General features: G+C 37.5%; 2 protein-coding genes and 1 long non-coding RNA gene across 3 annotated transcripts in view; 1 reads left to right on the top strand and 2 right to left on the bottom strand.

Annotated features, from left to right (window-relative positions):
- Positions 1-115: 115 nt before the first annotated feature.
- Positions 116-5,242, bottom strand: pam16 (presequence translocase associated motor 16). The gene is made up of 5 exons (XM_084388667.1): positions 5,105-5,242; positions 4,535-4,619; positions 4,020-4,156; positions 3,863-3,928; positions 116-273 (listed from the first exon to the last, which is right to left on the bottom strand). Exons 1-5 carry the CDS (start codon positions 5,105-5,107, stop codon positions 187-189), a joined length of 378 nt encoding a protein of 125 aa, XP_084244793.1. The 5' UTR covers positions 5,108-5,242; the 3' UTR covers positions 116-186.
- Positions 5,243-6,443: 1,201 nt separating this feature from the next.
- Positions 6,444-19,907, top strand: part of LOC311278113 — a 415,099-nt gene continuing 401,635 nt past the window's right edge. The window contains exon 1 of the long non-coding RNA XR_014625387.1: positions 6,444-7,115. This is a non-coding gene — a long non-coding RNA (uncharacterized lncRNA). The remainder of the gene's footprint in view (positions 7,116-19,907) is intronic.
- coro7 (coronin 7) overlaps positions 6,467-19,907 on the bottom strand; it is a 162,529-nt gene continuing 149,088 nt past the window's right edge. Inside the window, exons 10-28 of the mRNA XM_084388286.1 lie at positions 19,229-19,283; positions 19,085-19,142; positions 18,854-18,999; positions 15,508-15,603; positions 15,246-15,347; positions 15,019-15,166; positions 12,696-12,871; positions 12,508-12,616; positions 11,341-11,427; positions 11,113-11,255; positions 10,076-10,180; positions 9,901-9,986; positions 9,660-9,801; positions 9,467-9,556; positions 9,162-9,278; positions 8,779-8,914; positions 8,566-8,657; positions 7,754-7,840; positions 6,467-7,670 (exon numbers count right to left, since the gene is read on the bottom strand). Coding sequence (XP_084244412.1) covers positions 7,662-7,670; positions 7,754-7,840; positions 8,566-8,657; positions 8,779-8,914; positions 9,162-9,278; positions 9,467-9,556; positions 9,660-9,801; positions 9,901-9,986; positions 10,076-10,180; positions 11,113-11,255; positions 11,341-11,427; positions 12,508-12,616; positions 12,696-12,871; positions 15,019-15,166; positions 15,246-15,347; positions 15,508-15,603; positions 18,854-18,999; positions 19,085-19,142; positions 19,229-19,283 — 1,984 coding nt within the window. The 3' untranslated portion in view covers positions 6,467-7,661. The remainder of the gene's footprint in view (positions 7,671-7,753; positions 7,841-8,565; positions 8,658-8,778; positions 8,915-9,161; positions 9,279-9,466; positions 9,557-9,659; positions 9,802-9,900; positions 9,987-10,075; positions 10,181-11,112; positions 11,256-11,340; positions 11,428-12,507; positions 12,617-12,695; positions 12,872-15,018; positions 15,167-15,245; positions 15,348-15,507; positions 15,604-18,853; positions 19,000-19,084; positions 19,143-19,228; positions 19,284-19,907) is intronic.

The following is a 19,907-nucleotide window of genomic DNA, read 5'->3' as shown; positions in this document are numbered from 1 at the left end:
TCCCTGATCCAACATTCTAGAACATTCCTGATGAAGTTCCTTCATTCCATCACGTAATGTCCAGAAAATACTCATCCACCGTGACGGATGAATAAAGAAATGATTGAGATTTGGATGTAGAAAAAGAAGAGGCTTTATTGGGGGGTTCTGGGTGATAATTACAGTGGGAGGACGTGAGGATGGAGATCATGTCTGCTGCTGCTGTGGTGGTTTCTTCTGGTCCTGCTCTTGAATGCTGAGCTCTTCATCCAGACGCTCTTTCGCTCGCACCACCTACAAGAGTCCAAACACAAATACATCGTTATTTCTCTGATGTCGCTGGATTTACTGGTAATTACAAGCGTGTTTTTATCAAACTGCTGATTCTAAACATACATCAGTAAGGACAGATTTGACCTTCTTTACAGGTTAAGAATCTTCTAAGGGTACGTTTACACGACAACGATGTACTAAAAACTAGGGATGCACAGATATGAACATTTTGGCCGATACGATAATTCTTTATATTTGAAAGCCGATAACTGATATATTGGCCGATAACAGTGGGTACGGAAAGTATTCAGACCCCCTTACATTTTTCACTCTTTGTTATATTGCAGCCATTTGCTAAAATCATTTAAGTTCATTTTTTTCCCTCATTATTGTACACACAGCACCCCATATTGACAGAAAAACACAGAATTGTTGACATTTTTGCACATTTATTAAAAAAGAAAAACTGAAATATCACATGGTCCTAAGTATTCAGACCCTTTGCTGTGACACTCATATATTTAACTCAGGTGCTGTCCATTTCTTCTGATTATCCTTGAGATGGTTCTACACCTTCATTTGAGTCCAGCTGTGTTTGATTATACTGATTGGACTTGATTAGGAAAGCCACACACCTGTCTATATAAGATCTTACAGCTCACAGTGCATGTCAGAGCAAATGAGAATCATGAGGTCAAAGGAACTGCCTGAAGAGCTCAGAGACAGAATTGTGGCAAGGCACAGATCTGGCCAAGGTTACAAAAAAAATTCTGCTGCACTTAAGGTTCCTAAGAGCACAGTGGCCTCCATAATCCTTAAATGGAAGATGTTTGGGACGACCAGAACCCTTCCTAGAGCTGGCCGTCCGGCCAAACCGAGCTATCGGGGGAGAAGAGCCTTGGTGAGAGAGGTAAAGAAGAACCCAAAGATCACTGTGGCTGAGCTCCAGAGATGCAGTCGGGAGATGGGAGAAAGTTGTAGTAAGTCAACCATCACTGCAGCCATCCACCAGTCGGGGCTTTATGGCAGAGTGGCCCGACGGAAGCCTCTCCTCAGTGCAAGACACATGAAAGCACACCTGAAGGACTCCAAGATGGTGATAAATAAGATTCTCTGGTCTGATGAGACCAAGATAGAACTTTTTGGCCTTAATTCTAAGCGGTATGTGTGGAGAAAACCAGGCACTGCTCATCACCTGTCCAATACAGTCTCAACAGTGAAGCATGGTGGTGGCAGCATCATGCTGTGGGGGTGTTTTTCAGCTGCAGGGACAGGACGACTGGTTGCAATCGAGGGAAAGATGAATGCGGCCAAGTACAGGGATATCCTGGACGAAAAACTTCTCCAGAGTGCTCTGGACCTCAGACTGGGCCGAAGGTTCACCTTCCAACAAGACAATGACCCTAAGCACACAGCTAAAATAACGAAGGAGTGGCTTCACAACAACTCCGTGACTGTTCTTGAATGGCCCAGTCAGAGCCCTGACTTAAACCCAATTGAGCATCTCTGGAAAGACCTGAAAATGGCTGTCCACCAACGTTTACCATCCAACCTGACAGAACTGGAGAGGATCTGCAAGGAGGAATGGCAGAGGATACCCAAATCCAGGTGTGAAAAACTTGTTGCATCTTTCCCAAAAAGACTCATGGCTATATTAGATCAAAAGGGTGCTTCTACTAAATACTGAGCAAAGGGTCTGAATACTTAGGACCATGTGATATTTCAGTTTTTCTTTTTTAATAAATGTGCAAAAATGTCAACAATTCTGTGTTTTTCTGTCAATATGGGGTGCTGTGTGTACAATAATGAGGGAAAAAAATGAACTTAAATGATTTTAGCAAATGGCTGCAATATAACAAAGAGTGAAAAATTAATCGGGGTCTGAATACTTTCCGTACCCACTGTACATATATTTCTGAGAGCCTGGTTACAAAAACAAAAGTCTCACAAACAATTAAAAGCCATGTCCCAAGCACACAATTATAATGTTATCATTTTATGTAACCTATATATATATTTTTTTTATTTCAATCGATTCAAAACCATCATGGTGAACGGTGCTTATCTGAAGGAAATAATCCATTATTTATCGTCTGTAATATATCTGACAAATTTTCTTATCAGGCAGATAACGATAACATTAAAAATGAACATATATCGGCCGATATCAATATGGTGGCCGATATATCGTACATCCCTACTAAAACTGAAGTTTTTCGCGTCCAGGCGACAACATTTTCAAAGCGAAAAAGGACAAAAAATGCTGTATTATTCATGTCGGGCCAGTAGATGGCGATGTCACTTTGTAAAGAAACACTACACACCTATAGACTGAACACGTAATACACATGCGTATGACGTCACAGTTTTCACAAATTCACGGTTTTGTAGTTTACACACTAGTTTCAAAAACGTGCACTTTTTCAGGCCCCCAAAACGTTATTGTTGTGTAAATGAACGGCCAGAATATGTCAAAAGTTTACAGTTTTTAGTTAAAAACGGTGTTGTGTAAATGACCCCTTAGACTATGTAAGAATTCAATTGCCTTAATTTCTTTATTTTCTAAAAAAATGTCTCTCTTGTGCATATTTGTGAAAAAGACTATGAGAACGCAACTTACAGTGCTATGCATAAGTTTAGACACCCATACTAAAGTTGACTAAAAAGAGGAATAAAAAATCATCTTTTGGAAACTGAACTTAATGCCTTAATTTAAAAAATTAGGAAAAATCCAACCTTTAAGGACACCAATTTTCTTTGTGAATGAATAATGTATCGTAAATAAATAAATGTTCTTCCTTAAAATACAGGGTGCATAAGTCTGGACACCCCTATGTTAAATTCCCATAGAGACAGGCAGATTTTTATTTTTAAAGGCCAGTTACTTCATGGATCCAGGATACTATGCATCCTGATAAAATTCCCTTGGCCTTTGGAATTAAAATAGCCCCACATCATCACATAGCCTTCACCATACCTAGAGATCGGCATGGTTTTATTTCAGTTAGCCTAATAGCTGGTTTGATTTGCATTGAGAGATGATCTTATGGAAAGTACCCCATGCAAATCTCTAGGTATGGTGAAGGCTATTTGATGATGTGGGGCTATTTTAATTCCAAAGGCCAAGGGAACTTTATCAGGATGCATAGTATCCTAAACAAAAAATAAAAAAAAATACTTAAAAATAAAAATCTGCCTGCCTCTATGGGAATTTAACATAGGGGTGTCCAAACTTATGCACCCTGTATTTTAAGGAAGAACATTTATTTATTTACGATACATTATTCATTCACAAAGAAAATTGGTGTCCTTAAAGGTTGGATTTTTCCTAATTTTTTTAATTAAGGCATTAAGTTCAGTTTCCAAAAGATGATTTTTTATTCCTCTTTTTAGTCAACTTTAGTATGGGTGTCTAAACTTATGCATAGCACTATAAATAAATGCAATTTATTAAATCTAAACGACTCTTCTTTATATTTCGAGTGTTTGGTTTCAAAATGTCTCTTGACCTAATTTAATTTGCACTACCCTGCGACTTGATGTTAACAAAAACCTAAAAAAACATGTCTCTGGAACTACGATCAGTTTGATTGACAGCGTAATTGCTTACCTTTGACTGAAGATAGAAAGAACCGCCAACAGCTTTGTCATTGACTTTAAATAAATGCTCATAATTCTGAAGAGAAAATGAAAGCACATCAAATTAAACCATATTTGGTCACAGAATACTGTAATAAGAAGTGTGTTATGCTGAAACAGACTCTTACCTTCTGGATCTCCTCTGGTGTTAATGTGGAGATGTTGAGGATCTGTTGGGCTTCTTGTAAAGTCATTCCTGTGAAACTAGACGCAGCCGCAGACTGTCTTCCCGCTTGACCCCGCGCCTCCGCAGCCGCCTGACTGGCTGCATTCACATTCACACAACTGTTATATTTCACAAGTATTCCTTACATTGCTGGTTATTAAGCAAGTGATAATGTACATCCAGACGGTTATCATCTCAGAATAAACCTTCTTAATTTGTGTTTTAAAGATGAACAAAAGTCTTACAGGTTTGGAACGACATGAGGGTGAGTAATAATGACCGAAACTTATTTTTTGGGTGATCAATCCCTTTAAATAAAATTAGATAAATAAAAAAGATATTAACAACAAGAGCATTTACCAATTAAAAAAAATGGGGAGAAATTAATGAACAATAAATGTTAACAATATTAACCTGCTACTAATTATTAATAAGATATTGAAATATGAAAATAAATGAACATAATACAGCATCGACCTGCAAATTCTTGACGTAAAGCTCTTGCAAAAGCTCGTCCGACCACCTGAGCGCCCATCACAATGATCTGAGCCAGATATTTGGCCTGTGTGAACACAAAAACATACAAAACACAACATAAAACATTAGGACAGGGTCCTAAGATTGCATACAGAGGAGCATAAATGACTAACACATTCTTATTTCATAATAAAACGTTGTTATAAAATAGTGTCATCATTAATAATGTTTAGTAATGAATGAAATTATATACATACATATAAATGATGATACATATATATAAAACGTTACACACACACGTCGTTTAAGCCAACATATCTCATCATTGCTTCACAAAACACCCAGCCTCTTTATATCACTTCTGCAGTCATAAATATGAATTAATCGCTCATATAACCATGTTCTGTTCATAATATAATATGACATTATTATTATTATGAAAATGAAGTACAAGGTCGTTGCATAAGACTATCTGATAGCGAATGACCCATTCGATATCATTCCTTGAGATTATATATAGAGCTACCGACATTAAACGACCATAATCTGTATATGAATATACGAACATACCATGATGGATCTACTGTGTTGATGTTAAACACATAGACAGTATAAACACTTCAGTTGAGGACGAACGTTTTCACGTGCAACTCCATCAATGTTGATAAAACCGGCGAAGAAAAGTCACACACACACGACACACACTGACTCCTGCTGGCTGGAGGATATCAACGCAGGACATAGACTGACATAGGAGTACTGTTGTGAAGTCAATTTGTAAGGCAACACGGACACCATCAAATATAATACATTTATTTTTAAGAAAGAGTTTGATATGTATGGAAGCTTATTTCCGCCACTGAATAAAACATTTTAAAAGATAATTGCGACTTTTTATCTCACAATTGCGAGTTTACATCTTGCAATTCTGACTTTATTTCTCGCAATTGCGACTTTATATCACGCAATTCTGACTTTATAACACATAATTGCGAGTTTATATCTCGTATTTTCTCAGAATTGTGAGATATAAAGTCCAATTCTAAGGGGAAAAAAAGAATAATTTTTTTTTTTTTTTTACCTCAGAATAGTTTATATCTCACAATTCTGACTTTATATCTCCCATTTGCGACTTTATTTCTCAGAATTGCGACTTTATATCTAGCAATTGCGACTTTATTTCTCACAATTCTGAGAAAAAAAGTCACAATTCTGACTTGATATATCGCAATTGTGAGAAAAAAAGTCAGAATTGTGAAATAAAAAGTCGCAATTATTATTATTTAATTATTATTTAGTGGCGGAAACAAGCTTCCGTATCTAAACTCATTGAGGAACTCTTAAAACTCTACTGCATGTAAGATGTTATGGCGTAAAACATTTAAGCTGATTTTGTATTCTTTCTGTTTTTGTTTTGTACCCTCATTATTGTCTATTATTGTTCATTACTGTCTTGTCTTGTTTTTGTTATTGTTGCATAATAAAATAAAATAAAATAAATATAATAATTTTAGTTTTCAAAATTACTGAAAAATTATCTATATTTAGATTAAATAACTCTAATAATTGAATCCCTTGGAATGCTATTGTATACCACTTTAATATAATATAATATAATATAATATAATATAACAATTGTTCAGTTTATTTTAATTTGTGATGGGTTCTCTCTGAAATTTCTTATGGGTTGTTTTAATGGTTTTGTTCTAGTAATACAAGTTATACACACCTCAAACATACCTCAAATGTAAATTTTGGAAAATAAAACAACAATTAAAAACAAAACAGAAGTAACATTTTCTATATTATTAGATGAAAATCGTGTCTATAACAATTTGTTGAAAAAAATATGACAGTGATGATAATAATCATATTATGATATAATTATTAATAACATGATTGTGGTGATTATCATTATTAAATACAATTCCATATTTCTCAGCTCTCAAGGTTTTATTTTGAGGCAACATTCCAACAAGACTTGATTCCATTCCAAAAGACAAGTGTAAAACATTATTGCCTATAAAGGGTTAAAATGAACGCAATTACAAGCGTTGTGAAAAAAGCATCCCAAAAACATCCGATTGGTAACAAAATTAGCACACATTTTAAAAAGACACTTAGCAGACCATTAACATATCTATTAATATCAACCGTTAATGTGTGAGTACATGATCACATGTCAAGCACAGGACATCACGTGGTACAAGTGCCTTAACATGCACATATGTAAACATGTTCTGTTAAAATGAGTTGTATTGCCTTGAGATAGACCTGATTAAGTGAAAAAACCCTCATGAAGTAGATTTGTGTTAATACTGTTCGTGAGGCTGAGCAGAAAGAAATAAACCGTTTTCCAGTTTTAAAAAGGAGTGTTTTCAACAGACTCCAGATCATTCAATTAGAGGTACACAGAAAGTTTTGCTCCAGACACATTAAAAAACCATCATATCATATCATATCATATCCCAAAGAACATGAAAAGTCTCTTGCACCTAAAGGTGGTGACATTTAATCCCACAAACTACCACGGTATTACTGTACATTTAACCACATTTCAAAAGTCAAATGATGGTATTAAGTGCACATTTCACCAATGAAAACATCCAGAGGTTTTGTGTTGCAGGCGTGTGCTTATCATGCAGTCATCATACAGTTAATAAGCAGTACAAAACTCATGCCCATCATTAAAAATTACACAGAAAAAACCCTGTCGCACTTTAAAATGCACGTCATGCGTCTGAGATGAACATCTGAGCTGTGCATATGAATGTGTTTATGTGTGAAGAATCATATTTAAACATTAATAACAGATACTAATACTCCAGTTAAACCAATGCAAAGAGATGACGGGTCGATTATCTGGAAGATATAGGAGTGTGTGTGTGTGTTTGTGTGTGTGTGTGTGTGTGTGTGTGTGTGTGTGTGTGTGTGTGTGTGTGTGTGTGTGTGTGTGTGTGTGTGTGTGTGAGAGAGTGAGTCAGTAGGCCGTCGGAGGTGAAGCTGAAGGAGCGTTTAGGAGGTTCAAAGTTATATTGGCACCCTGGAATGGCAAGATTCAGATTCAGCAGGACCGTCCCAAGTCTGCTTTGGCACCCTGACTGGACCACGAGGCACGGCTTGTGTGTTAGTCGTCCTGAAACACACACGCAGACCGGATTTAGAACATTCATAGTGTCATGAATCAGCTGGTGTGTGTGTGTTCGGTTCTTCACTCACCCACTCTTCTTCATCCACTCCCTCATATAGCTCCTGTGGCAGAGGGTCTTCCCTGTTTCCCAGCTTAGCCACCATGGCACTGAGCAACTGACATACACAAACACAAGTGATTGATAGACAGATACAGACAGAAAAAAAACAGACAGACAGACAGACAGATAGATAGATAGATAGACAGACGGATAGACAGACAGACAGACAGACAGATATATAGATAGATAGATAGATAGATAGATAGATAGATAGATAGATAGACAGATAGATAGACAGATAGATAGATAGATAGATAGATGGATAGACAGATGGATAGACAGACAGACAGACAGATAGACAGACAGATAGATAGACAGATAGATAGATAGATGGATAGACAGATGGATAGACAGACAGACAGACAGACAGACAGATAGATAGACAGATAGATGGATAGACAGATGGATAGACAGACAGACAGACAGACAGACAGACAGACAGACAGACAGACAGACAGATAGACAGATAGATAGATAGACAGACAGACAGACAGACAGACAGACAGACAGATAGATAGACAGACAGACACAGATAGATAGATAGATAGATAGATAGATAGATAGATAGATAGATAGATAGATAGATAGATAGATAGATAGATAGATAGATAGATAGATAGATAGATGGATGGATGGATGGATGGATGGATGGACAGACTGACGGACAGATAGACAGACAGACATATAGATAAATAGATAGATAGATAGATAGATAGATAGATAGATAGATAGATAGATAGATAGATAGATAGATAGATAGATAGATAGATAGATAGACACCTCCTCTTTCTTCTGTTCATCAGTTTTCTCCTCCAGATAGACAGAGGAGGGCAGGTACTTCCTCACAGGAGCCTCTTTTGGTGCTTCACTCACTGAAACAAGGACATAATGAAGGGTATTTTAAAGACTATGGTGTAGCAGAAGTTTTTATATATATATCAGTTTTGGAAAGGCATTATTCTTTGATTGGTGTTTGTTGATGTTGAGCTGTACCGGGCATCATGTCTTTAGGCCTCAGGCTGATTTTGCGGTGCTGTCCGTTGGATCCGGAGAGCCAGGCATCAGCGCTCAGAGATGATTCCCACCACACTGACGTCTCAGGGAAAACATCGTCCTGGAAAAACTCTTTCTGTGGAGGCAAGACGGATGCAAAGATGTGTTCATCTAACATGAGAAAGTGCCCAGAAATGATCAAGCTAAAGGTATCAAGAAATATCAATTAAAATCTCATATTAAACTACTAATGATGATTTTTAGTTTTCAGAGTATTAAATAAATATGAAAATGTGTCCTCTTTACTCTTGATCTATGTACTCTCCAAATGCCCTGCCCACTAGAGGTCAGTGTTGTCTTGTGTTGGTGTGAGGGTCTCTTACTCTGACACGAGGCACTCTGAAGGCCACGGGTTCGATGGTGGTCTTGCCCAGTCTTACGGCTCGAGCCACTTCCACATCACAAACGTCACATTCAGTTTTCGGCAGGAAACACAACCCCTGTCCCGGAACGGTAAAACATTTGTAACGATACCAAAAACATCAACGGTACTAATATAACACTGCTTAATGCAAAATATCATTCATTTTTAGGGTCAAATATGAACTCTTGATGAGATGTAATTGCAATGATAGCACTAATAACCAGATGGCAAGAGGAATATTACAACAACAATATTACAACATACCTTGTGTGGTTCAGAGGAATTAAAACTACTACATTCCATGAAGTACGGCGCTTCAGGCACGATCTCGTATATATAAACACGCGTGTCACCCTGAAAGACCAAGGAATCAACAAACACATTGTTGGACTAATCTGGTTGTTATTGTAAATAAGTGGAAATTTTAAATGTTGAATATGGACACACACTCGCGTACCTTCCCAGTGAGGATGAGGACGCTGGTGTCGGGATCGTAGAACGGGATGAGGGTCGATGGAGACACGTCAGCAGGTGCAGAGGCCACAGACCCGGATGCCAAGGACTCAGCGGAGAACAGGTACAGCTGTCTTTCACTGCGACTGTGGAGGAAATAAACCATTACAAATCTTTTAGAGCCAGATAGACACTGACAGTACCAATTCTATTGTATTTATGACTAAATTTGTGGTACACTGTACCTGTCGAATCCTGAAACCATCAGGTACTTGCCATCACAGACCCACACTATACGGGCCCCTCTATGGCCCTCAGGTCCCGGGCCCTCCTGCAGGGACAAAGACGGGAAAACTTGGTCACAAACATGATTTCTTTTGCTTTTGAAGTTGAATAAGATTTACTTGATGCTAAACTAACCTGGATGGGCGCTGTGGACTTGCGTGGGTCATATAAACGCACTTTTCCATCCTTGCACACAGTGGCCAGCAGTTTCCCATCTGGACTCCAAGCCATGCCAAATATCTGAGAAAAACATAGCAAGTTACCTTTATGGCTACAAAATCATCCTGAAACAGACATTAGACAGACAGATAGATGATAGACAGATACAGACAGACAGACAGATAGATAGATAGATAGATAGATAGATAGATAGATAGATAGATAGATAGATAGATAGATAGATAGATAGATAGATAGATAGATAGATAGATGATGATAGACAGACAGACAGACAGATAGATGATAGATAGATAAAGACAGACAGACAGACAGACAGACAGATAGATAGATGATAGACAGACAGACATAGAAAGACAGACAGACAGATAGACAGAGACAAACAGACATAGATAGACAGACAGACAGAGAGACAGATAGACAAACACAGACAGACAGACAGACGATAGATAGACAGACAGACATAGACAGACAGACAGACAGACAGAGAGACAGATAGACAAACATAGACAGACAGACAGACAGACAGACAGACAGACAGACGATAGATAGACAGGCAGGCATAGACAGACAGAGAGACAGACAGACATAGACAGACAGACAAACAAACAAACAAACAAACAGACAGACAGACAGACAGACAGACAAACAGATAGATAGATGATAGACAGACAGACAGACATAGAAAGACAGACAGACAGATAGACAGAGACAAACAGACAGACAGACAGACAGACAGATAGATAGATAGATAGATAGATAGATAGATAGATAGATAGATAGATAGATAGACAGATAGATAGACAGACAGGCATAGATAGACTGACAGACAGACAGAAAGATAGATAGACAGACAGGCTTAGATAGACAGATAGATAGACAGACAGGCATAGATAGACAGACAGACAGACAGGCTTAGATAGACAGACAGACAGACAGACAGACAGACAGACATACAGACAGACAGACATAGATAGACTGACAGACAGACAGACCTGGTCCTGATGTCCACTGAGTCGCTTGACTTCTTCTCCTGTCTCCAGTTTCCACAGTCGTACAGTGAGGTCGTATGAGGAGGAAGCCAGCAGGCCGGACGCGAGGGGGTGGAACTTGATGGAGTAGATCTTCTCAGTGTGTCCTGCCATTGGTCAAGGGGCATGTCAATCAAACACTACAGAATTACTGCTATTACAGTTCAGAGGTCACATGTGCTGGTTTCTTACCTCGCAGAACACACTCCGGCTCAGTCAGGGTTTCCGTCAGGCCTCCTTTGGGAATCTGCCACACGCGGATCTTGGCATCATCACCGGCTTTGAGAGAGAGAGAGAGAGAGAGAACAATGCAGACATTCAGATTTCAGTGTTCAGACAGAGTATAATTAGGTTTCTTTTGATGAAATGCCTGAAGACACAGCTGTCCTTCAAACAATTAATTTGCTACAAACTCAATTTTCTTTTGACTTTGAGGTGAACTATGACTTAATTGAAATAAAGATGAAATTAAATATAAATATTAGATGAAAAACTTTAAGCAAAACAACTGAAATTGGTTTAATTTGAAGCACTACAATTACTAACTGGAAATATCAATTACAAAAAAATCTGTTTAAATCTAAACAATAACATTGCCAAAAATTGAACTAAAATGAAAGTACTTATTAAGAAATGTTTTCAGTTAATTAAAAATATGAATAAAAAAAAAATAATACTAAAATATCAATGATTAATATACTTCCTTCTGTAAAACACTTTGGATATCAACAGCTAAAGGAATAAATGTAGATATAAACAAAAGTACTAATAACAAAAAGTTGTATAATTAAGTAAAAATACAAATATACTAAAAATGCTTTCATTAAAACAATACATTTTAAGCAAATTCATGAAGTGCCATATTTACACTAGAATAGTCACTGATATGTAAACGAAATAAATGTAAAATATAAACGGTATAGTAACTTTTAATAAGAACATTAACAGACATTACTGCATTCTACTAAATTCATGTTTACATAATTTTCCATGTCCTGAAATCATAGTATAATATTATAGTTTACATTAGTTTAATAGTTTTTTGTTCAGAGACAATCAAATCAACCACAAAATAAATAAATATTTTGAACCACATTTATAAAGAAATACATCTAACATATAGTATTTTTTACATTCTTTATAAAATCTAATTGAATATAATAAAATAAATTAAGTACACAGTAATATGTTTAACTTCATATTCAATTTAATATAAAGTATTTAGGATTTTTTTTTAATGTTAGAAATATCAGTCCACCTCCTGCCGGTAACCTCATGTAAATCCTTGAGGTGTCTGTAGATCATAGCTCTAACTCTGTATTGACCAATCAGCAACCAGGATCAGAATCAAAAACTCACCCACAACCAGCTTGTGTGTGTCGAAGGGGTCCCAGGAGAAGTCCGCCACGCTGACAGTATTCTGGATGGTGGGCAGACCGGTGTCTGGCAGTTTTCCAGGCTGGGACAGCTGCAGAAGAAGACAGTAAGCTACTGTAAATCAATTTAAGATTTAAGATTTAATCTAAGATCTGAATATAGAACTGCACCTCGAATACAGCGATCTGCCCTCCGGCGATGGCGAGAGGAACCGCCACACGCTGCCCGTTGGCACAGAAGCCGTCACACTCCCCTGGTGTAGTCAGATGAAGCCCGCGCAGGTTGGTGATGTGGGTGTCCCGGTGCAAAACGGCCCCCTGGATGTGACGAAACTTCGAACTCGGGCCTGCAAATCACAATCACAAGCTATTTACTAATAGAGTTGGGCGATTTACACTGCTAAAAACATTATATATTGATATGATTCAGCATTTTGACAATATATAAATGTATTACTATTTACAGTATATGTTTCATATATACATATATACTGTATATATATATATATATATATATAGTTCACAAGTTTGTGGAGAAATTAATACTTTTATCCAGCAGGGATGCATTAAATTGATAAAAAAATGATAGTAATGTTTCAAAAAATTCTAGATCAGAAAAATTCTAATCATCATATTAGAATGATTTCTGAAGGATCATGTGACACTGAAGCCTGGAGTAATGATGCAGAAAATACAGCTTTGATCACAGGAATAAATTATATTGTAACGTATGTTCAAATAGGAAACAGTTATTTTAAATGATAATAATATTTCCATAATATTACTGCTTTTTCTGTACTTTTAAATGCAGCTTTGGTGAGCAGAAGAGACTTTTTACAAAAGCATTTTTTAAGCGTTAGTGTATATTAATAATGTATTTGCTCTGTAATGGCTTAAGGGTTTTTTTTTTTTTTTTTTTTTTTAACGAACCCTAACCATAATCATAATTTAGACAGTTATTGCTGACAAGATTAAAACTGTTTAACTTCCCAACTTTACTGCCATTTTTGCTACTGAGGATGGAATCAGACATGCCAATAAAATATCTTCTTAATAAAAATGTGTCAGTAAATAAGTATAAACAAGGCTTGACCGGCCACTGTGGCTAGTGGTTTTCTAAAGTTACTAGCCACTCAGCATTTTCACTGGCCACAATTTTGACATCGATACCATGGGGAAAAACTGCCATATAGATATTTTTAATATTACCTCATAATTTGGCAGCAGGTTTACTGCTGTCACTTTAAGACCTGACGCACAGATCCATTATACTGTTTAGGTTCACTTAAAACTGACTGTGTTCACGTGATTACTCGCCAAGATTGGCATTTTGACATTATTTTGTGTGTATTTGATAAGCAGCGGAAAATAACTCAGCTTAATACTGAGAGGCGGCTTTATGTGTGTGCACATTATGTAAAATTATTATGCGCAATACGTGCAAATCCCACGCCAAAATTCAAGCCCTGTAACAGCAACAATATTCATCCGGAGCAAATGAACCGAGTGATTGAGGAGAGGAGGGTTTGTGTGTAACTCGCTGTCGGAGAGATGAGAGAGAGAGAACGCACAGTTGGTATTGTAGCGGAAAATGAGAAGCGTTTCAGATATTATTTAGTATCGATATGTATTGAAAAATCTATATTTTTGATAACACTAGACTGGACTTAGTTTATTATTTCAGATACCTTTTTAAAGGCCCCCTGAAATCAAAATGTACGTTTTTTTTGCTTTTAGCATGAATATGTTAGCCTTAAGGTTATGAATAAGCTGCTGTGCTCCAAAAAAATGACAAAATTTGCATTTAGGAGATATAAGCATTCAAAACTTACAATCTCTCACTTCAGCTAATATGGATCACACATTTTTATGACCTCACCGCAGACTTCAGCTTCTCATCAGATCTTCTGTCCAATCAAATACTCTCTAGAATCTAAAGCTCCGCCCCCTATGCTAATAAATACCACCTGGCCAAAGCGACCGTTGACACCTCACAGAGCAATATGAGTCGGAGATGTGTGTGCGGATGCACTAACGATCGAGTTTTATTCCAGTTTCCAACTGTATGTTGGTTAAGGATGAAATGGCTAGAATTTATTCACACCTCTACTATTGAATCCAACCTATCATCAGCGCTCGGATTCGTTTCCGTTGTGCCGTCAAGTACGACTTGCAGTCTGTGAGGTAAACTAAACGCTATTGGCTATTTGAAAAGGGGGAGGAGCCATCCAATATGTCCCGCCTTAGCTTACTGGTTCAGTGGAAATTACGTAATGCATCAAACAAAGCTGCGCGTTCCAAGGCACTTCAGAGGGGCTTTAAAAGGCTACAATTGAAAAATGTATATATTATTTATAAAATTCAACCCGCCAAAGTGGCTAGTAAGAGTGTCTGCGTTACACACCACTGCTGAAATACACCCGCATTTGTCAGGTTGGCGAGTGTTAATGTCAAGCCCTGAGTAACAGACTAATGGAGCCGTCCCAGCACTGACCGAGCATGTTCTGGAAGGCGCGGGAGCTCTGACTGGGGCTCGGGCTCGGCATGAAGCCAGAGGACAGGCCGCTGGTGGAGGACGGGGAGCGGGACGGGACGGCACTGCTGCTCGGGGTGCTGAGGGGACTGCTGGAGGTCGAGGTCTCCTGAGAAACACAGAGAAAGACATTACAGGCAGATCCATTCTGTGAAGCAAGCATTTTCCCTGACGCTACTCCCACTAACCTCTTTGCTCTTGTCACGGCTCAGATCCTTTGCTGGCGTCTTCTGAGATGATGGAGCGCTGGGCTTTGGCCTCTTGCTCGGGTTAAGACTGACTCGCTCCACCTGTCACAGAGAAGTGATATATACATCTTAGTCAATATAGCATTATTTTTTTCATTCTGTCCCCTCTAACCTTCTGTCATACTGACCCATTTTCAGTAAGGAATCTAATGCCAACCAATCAATTCTCATTGAATAAAGCAGAGTTGCTTTTTCAACAGACCTGTTTGTTCTCTCCTTTCCACCACTCGTCTGCCGTCATGGACGCGGTGTGACCCACAGTGTCCGGATACAAGTCCGCATGAAAGTCCTGTCCTGCCTGAGGACACACAAAACACACAATGTCTAAAACATCAGATATGTTCAGACTGGTTGATTTTGTACTTCAATTCTTTTTCAGTGACGATAGAAAAATGTTCAATGCATATACATGATCTTAGATCAGGTGTGGGATCAGGTAAGGGCAAAATTCCCCCCATTCAATATGACTATAAACTAATAATAATAGTTTTATTTTATCATTATTTAAAAAATAATAATGAAACAATTTAATAAAGATGTTAGTATTACAATAATACTATTGTACGCAAAATCAAAAACAAGTATTAAATAATGTTATTATTTATTATACTTTAATTATTATACTTGTATTGTATTTCTATTTAATTTATAAGAGTTAAAAAAATTAACAAAGACATATTACTTTTGCAATAATACTATTCTACTAAAAATAAAAATAAAAGTATTTATTATTAATATTATAAAACAAAAAAAATTATTATTGTTTTTATGGTTTCATTTTATTACTATTATATATATATTGACTGCAAGTAGACTCTGTGAATGCGAATGCCAGTATCCACACCGGCGCGGTGACTGACAGCCGCACATTCTCCTCAAAACACTGGATTCATCCGCGCTGTGCCGTGTCGAGCCACAACCCACGTAAAAAAATTATATTTCCGTGAATAACTGCAATTACAGATTTCGAACAGAGACGGCGACAAAGAGGAAAAACTACGGACTGCAGCTTTAAATTAATAAAGAAATATATTACTGCTGCAACAATGCTATTTTACTTAAAAACAATGTATATTAAAGTGTTTAAAGGGATACTCCACTTTTTTTGGAAATAGGCTCCTTTTACAACTCCCCCAGAGTTAAACAGTTGAGTTTTACCGTTTTCGAATCCATTCAGCCGAACTCCGGGTCTGGCGGTACCACTTTTAGCATAGCTTAGCATAGATCATTGAATCGGACAGGACCATTAGCATCTCTCTCAAAAAAATGACCAAAGAGTTTCGATATTTTTCCTATTTAAAACTTGACTCTTCTGTAGTTACATCGTGTACTAAGACCGACGGAAAATGTAAAGTTGCGATTTTCTAGGCTGATATGGCTAGGAACTATACTCTCATTCCTGCGTAATAATCAAGAAACTTTGCTGCCGTACCATGAGTCCAGCAGGCGTAATGATATGACGCAGCGCCTGAAAATAGGTCTAACGCCCGTTTCACACATACTCCGTGTGCAGTGCGTGTGCGGTGAGTGTTGCAGTGCGTATGCGGTGCAGGAGCAGCACGCGCAATAGTGCTTTCACATATGCTGCGTTTGCAGTGCGTAACTGATCCGCGGCTGTACAAAATACATACTCTATTTGTATTTTTGAAATCCAGAAGTTATTAGCAACTTTTTATTTAAAAAAAGTTTTTTTGTCAGCATTGCGATTCTCTTTGTACACATATACACTCTTTAATAGACGTATTCACGTTTAAATACAATTTAAACAACGTATTATTCAATGCATTATACTTCTATATAATTATATATTAAGTTGCTCAAGCAAGTGGTAAAAAATTTAACCATGTAATTATATTAAAATCGCATAGCCTACATTTTTCAATTACAACTATAAAATTGACAAAAACAGCAGACTCATACTTTTTCTTTTGCATAATTTAAATCTTTATACAATAAATCTTGCATGTCACAAAGAACTTGTTTTTCCACCTCCACGAATGAGACGAGTGTTGTTCATTATGTTGCCTTGTTGAAATATGTATTTTCCCTTGATTTACCCTGCGGTCTTAACTTCTCAGCATTGCGATTCTCTTTGTACACATATACACTCTTTAATAGACGAGACGTATGCACGTTTAAACACAATTTAAACAACATAGGCCTATTATTCATTGCATTACTTCTACTTCTATTAAGTTCCTCAAGCAGTGGTCAAATATTTAACCATGTACTTATATAAAAATCGCAAACATTTTAAATTAAAACTTAAAATTGACAAAAACAGCCAACTCTCATATCTTTTCTTTTGCATTTATTAATACAATAAATCTTGCATGTCACAAAGAACTTGTTTTTCCACCTCCACGAATGAGACGAGTGTCGTTCATTATGTCGCCTTGTTGAGGTAAATTGTAGTTTCCCTTGCTTTACCCCGGTCTTAAAGTGAAAATAGTATTTAATTAAATACATTTATGGTGAGATTACTACATTTTATTTAATTAATCGCATTTATGGTGAAATTACTACATTTTTAGGTCATTCTGTGTTCATTTTGACCATGAAACATGTGCTGTCACTTTAATTCAGCGTGTGCAGCACAGCAGAAATAGACTCGGTGCGGAAACGATCGCTGCACTGCTGTATACGCACCGCAACTGGAACGGATCGACGGACTGCAACCGCGTGCAGTGTGAAAGCTTGAACCTGTTAACATGGGTACGGAAAAAAATACGCACCGCATACGCACTGCAAACGGAGTATGTGTGAAACGGGCGTAATAGTTTAGACAAACTTAGTACCGGTCACATTGGAAGTTACAGAGCTGGGGACTATTTTCAGGCACTGCGTCATATCATTACGCCTGCTGGACTCATGGTATGGCAGCAAAGTTTCTTGATTATTACCGTCGGTCTTAGTACACGATGTAACTACAGAAGAGTCAAGTTTTAAATAGGAAAAATATCGAAACTTTTTGGTCATTTTTATGAGAGAGATGCTAATGGTCTTATCCGATTCAATGATCTATGCTAAGCTATGCTAAAAGTGGTACCGCCAGACCCGGAGTTCGGCTGAATGGATTCGAAAATGGTAAAACTCAACTGTTTAACTCTGGGGGAGTTGTAAAATGAGCCTATTTCCAAAAAAAGTGGAGTATCCCTTTAATAAAAGTAAAATATTTTAAAATAATAATAATGTATGTATGTAAAATGAAGTAAAACAGTAAAATGAATGCTATAAAAATTACAAAACTAATATTTGTAGTTGTCTTAATTTATTTGCTTTAAAATTTTTTACTTTAGAACTTTTATTTTGGCAGAAAACCACTGGGAGATTAAAGCTTCTCTTTTGCTGACACATTTATAAATGTGCAAATTCGCAAATTCAGATTTACGCTACTCATGTGGGTTGGAAATCACATTCCTGTTACATGTTGTCAGCTTACACGTCATAAATTGGTGTAGGGCATACCAAGTGCATTAGTAACGTTTGCCCTGTCGGTTCAGCAGAGCCAGATGTGTTTAAACTTAATTTAGTGTGTTAGTCCTCACCTTGCGAGGCACCTGGTAACTGATGGGCACAATGAAGCTGTCCGTGAGCTGCATCAGCCGTAAAACCTCACAGCAGCCCACATCCACGGCCAGCTTTGGCACGAGAGCCACGCCACGGGTCGACGCGTCCGTCAAACAGTGACTCACTGAGAGCAACAGAGCAACACAGAGAGATCAGCTTCAGGAAACGTGAAAACAGAGGAGCATCAAGAAAAAAAACATCTGTGTTACCTTGAGACAGGAAGGGCTCGCTGGTGTTCACCTCAAAACAGTCAATCACACTCTCACCCTGAGGAAACACGATTCATAATGATATTAATATTGAATATATAAAGAAATGTGTTATTAAAAATATGTTTATAACTGGTTACGTACATTTCCAGACACAATAAGTAGTCCAGAGTCTGGATCAAACAGTGGCATCAGAGTCCTGCGGATAAAATAAACACAGATATTTACTGACATATTTATCACAGCGCAAACATCTTGAGCTTACTTTTTTTTAAATATACACCAGCATTCAAAAGTTTGAGGTCAGTAAGAATTTTCTGAATTAAATGAATACCTTTTATTTGTCAAGGATGCATTAAAATGATCAAATGTGACATAGCATAGCTGTTCAACATTCAACATTGATAATAATGTTATCAATGTTTCTTGAGCATCAAATCATCATATTAGAGTTATTTTTGAAGGATCATGTGACACTGAAGACCCAACAGATCTGCAGTTATGATGTGAGCCGTGGCAAAAATATCAATTGTGTCCTCTGACCACTTGATGGCAGGATAGGCAGCAAAATATAGTCACATCAATACAGAAACAATCTCCTTCACTGATCAGACACAAACATTTGAAAACAGCAGATCGGTGCCGTTTCAGTCTGGCCGCTTGACCTCGGACTGGAGTCTGAACGTATTTCACACATACAAAGCCACATTCACATGTCTCTGCGCGCTGACGCCCTAGGCATGGATGGGTAACGGGGTCACAACAGGAACATGAGCATCTATTTTGAGTCACATGCTGCTGGGAGCGGGGTGTGTTTCCCGCT

This window comes from Rutilus rutilus (genome assembly GCF_951802725.1).
Source record: "Rutilus rutilus genome assembly, chromosome: 1".
NCBI lineage: Eukaryota > Metazoa > Chordata > Actinopteri > Cypriniformes > Leuciscidae > Rutilus > Rutilus rutilus.
Note: the sequence above shows the minus strand (reverse complement) of the source record. Positions and strands in the feature narration are given on the sequence as shown.

Coding starts and splice junctions, on each gene's coding strand:
- pam16 (XM_084388667.1), bottom strand. Junction 3,929..4,019: donor CACCAGAGGAGATCCAGAAG/GTAAGAGTCTGT, acceptor TTTTCTCTTCAG/AATTATGAGCATTTATTTAA. Junction 274..3,862: donor CTTTCTATCTTCAGTCAAAG/GTAAGCAATTAC, acceptor GGACTCTTGTAG/GTGGTGCGAGCGAAAGAGCG.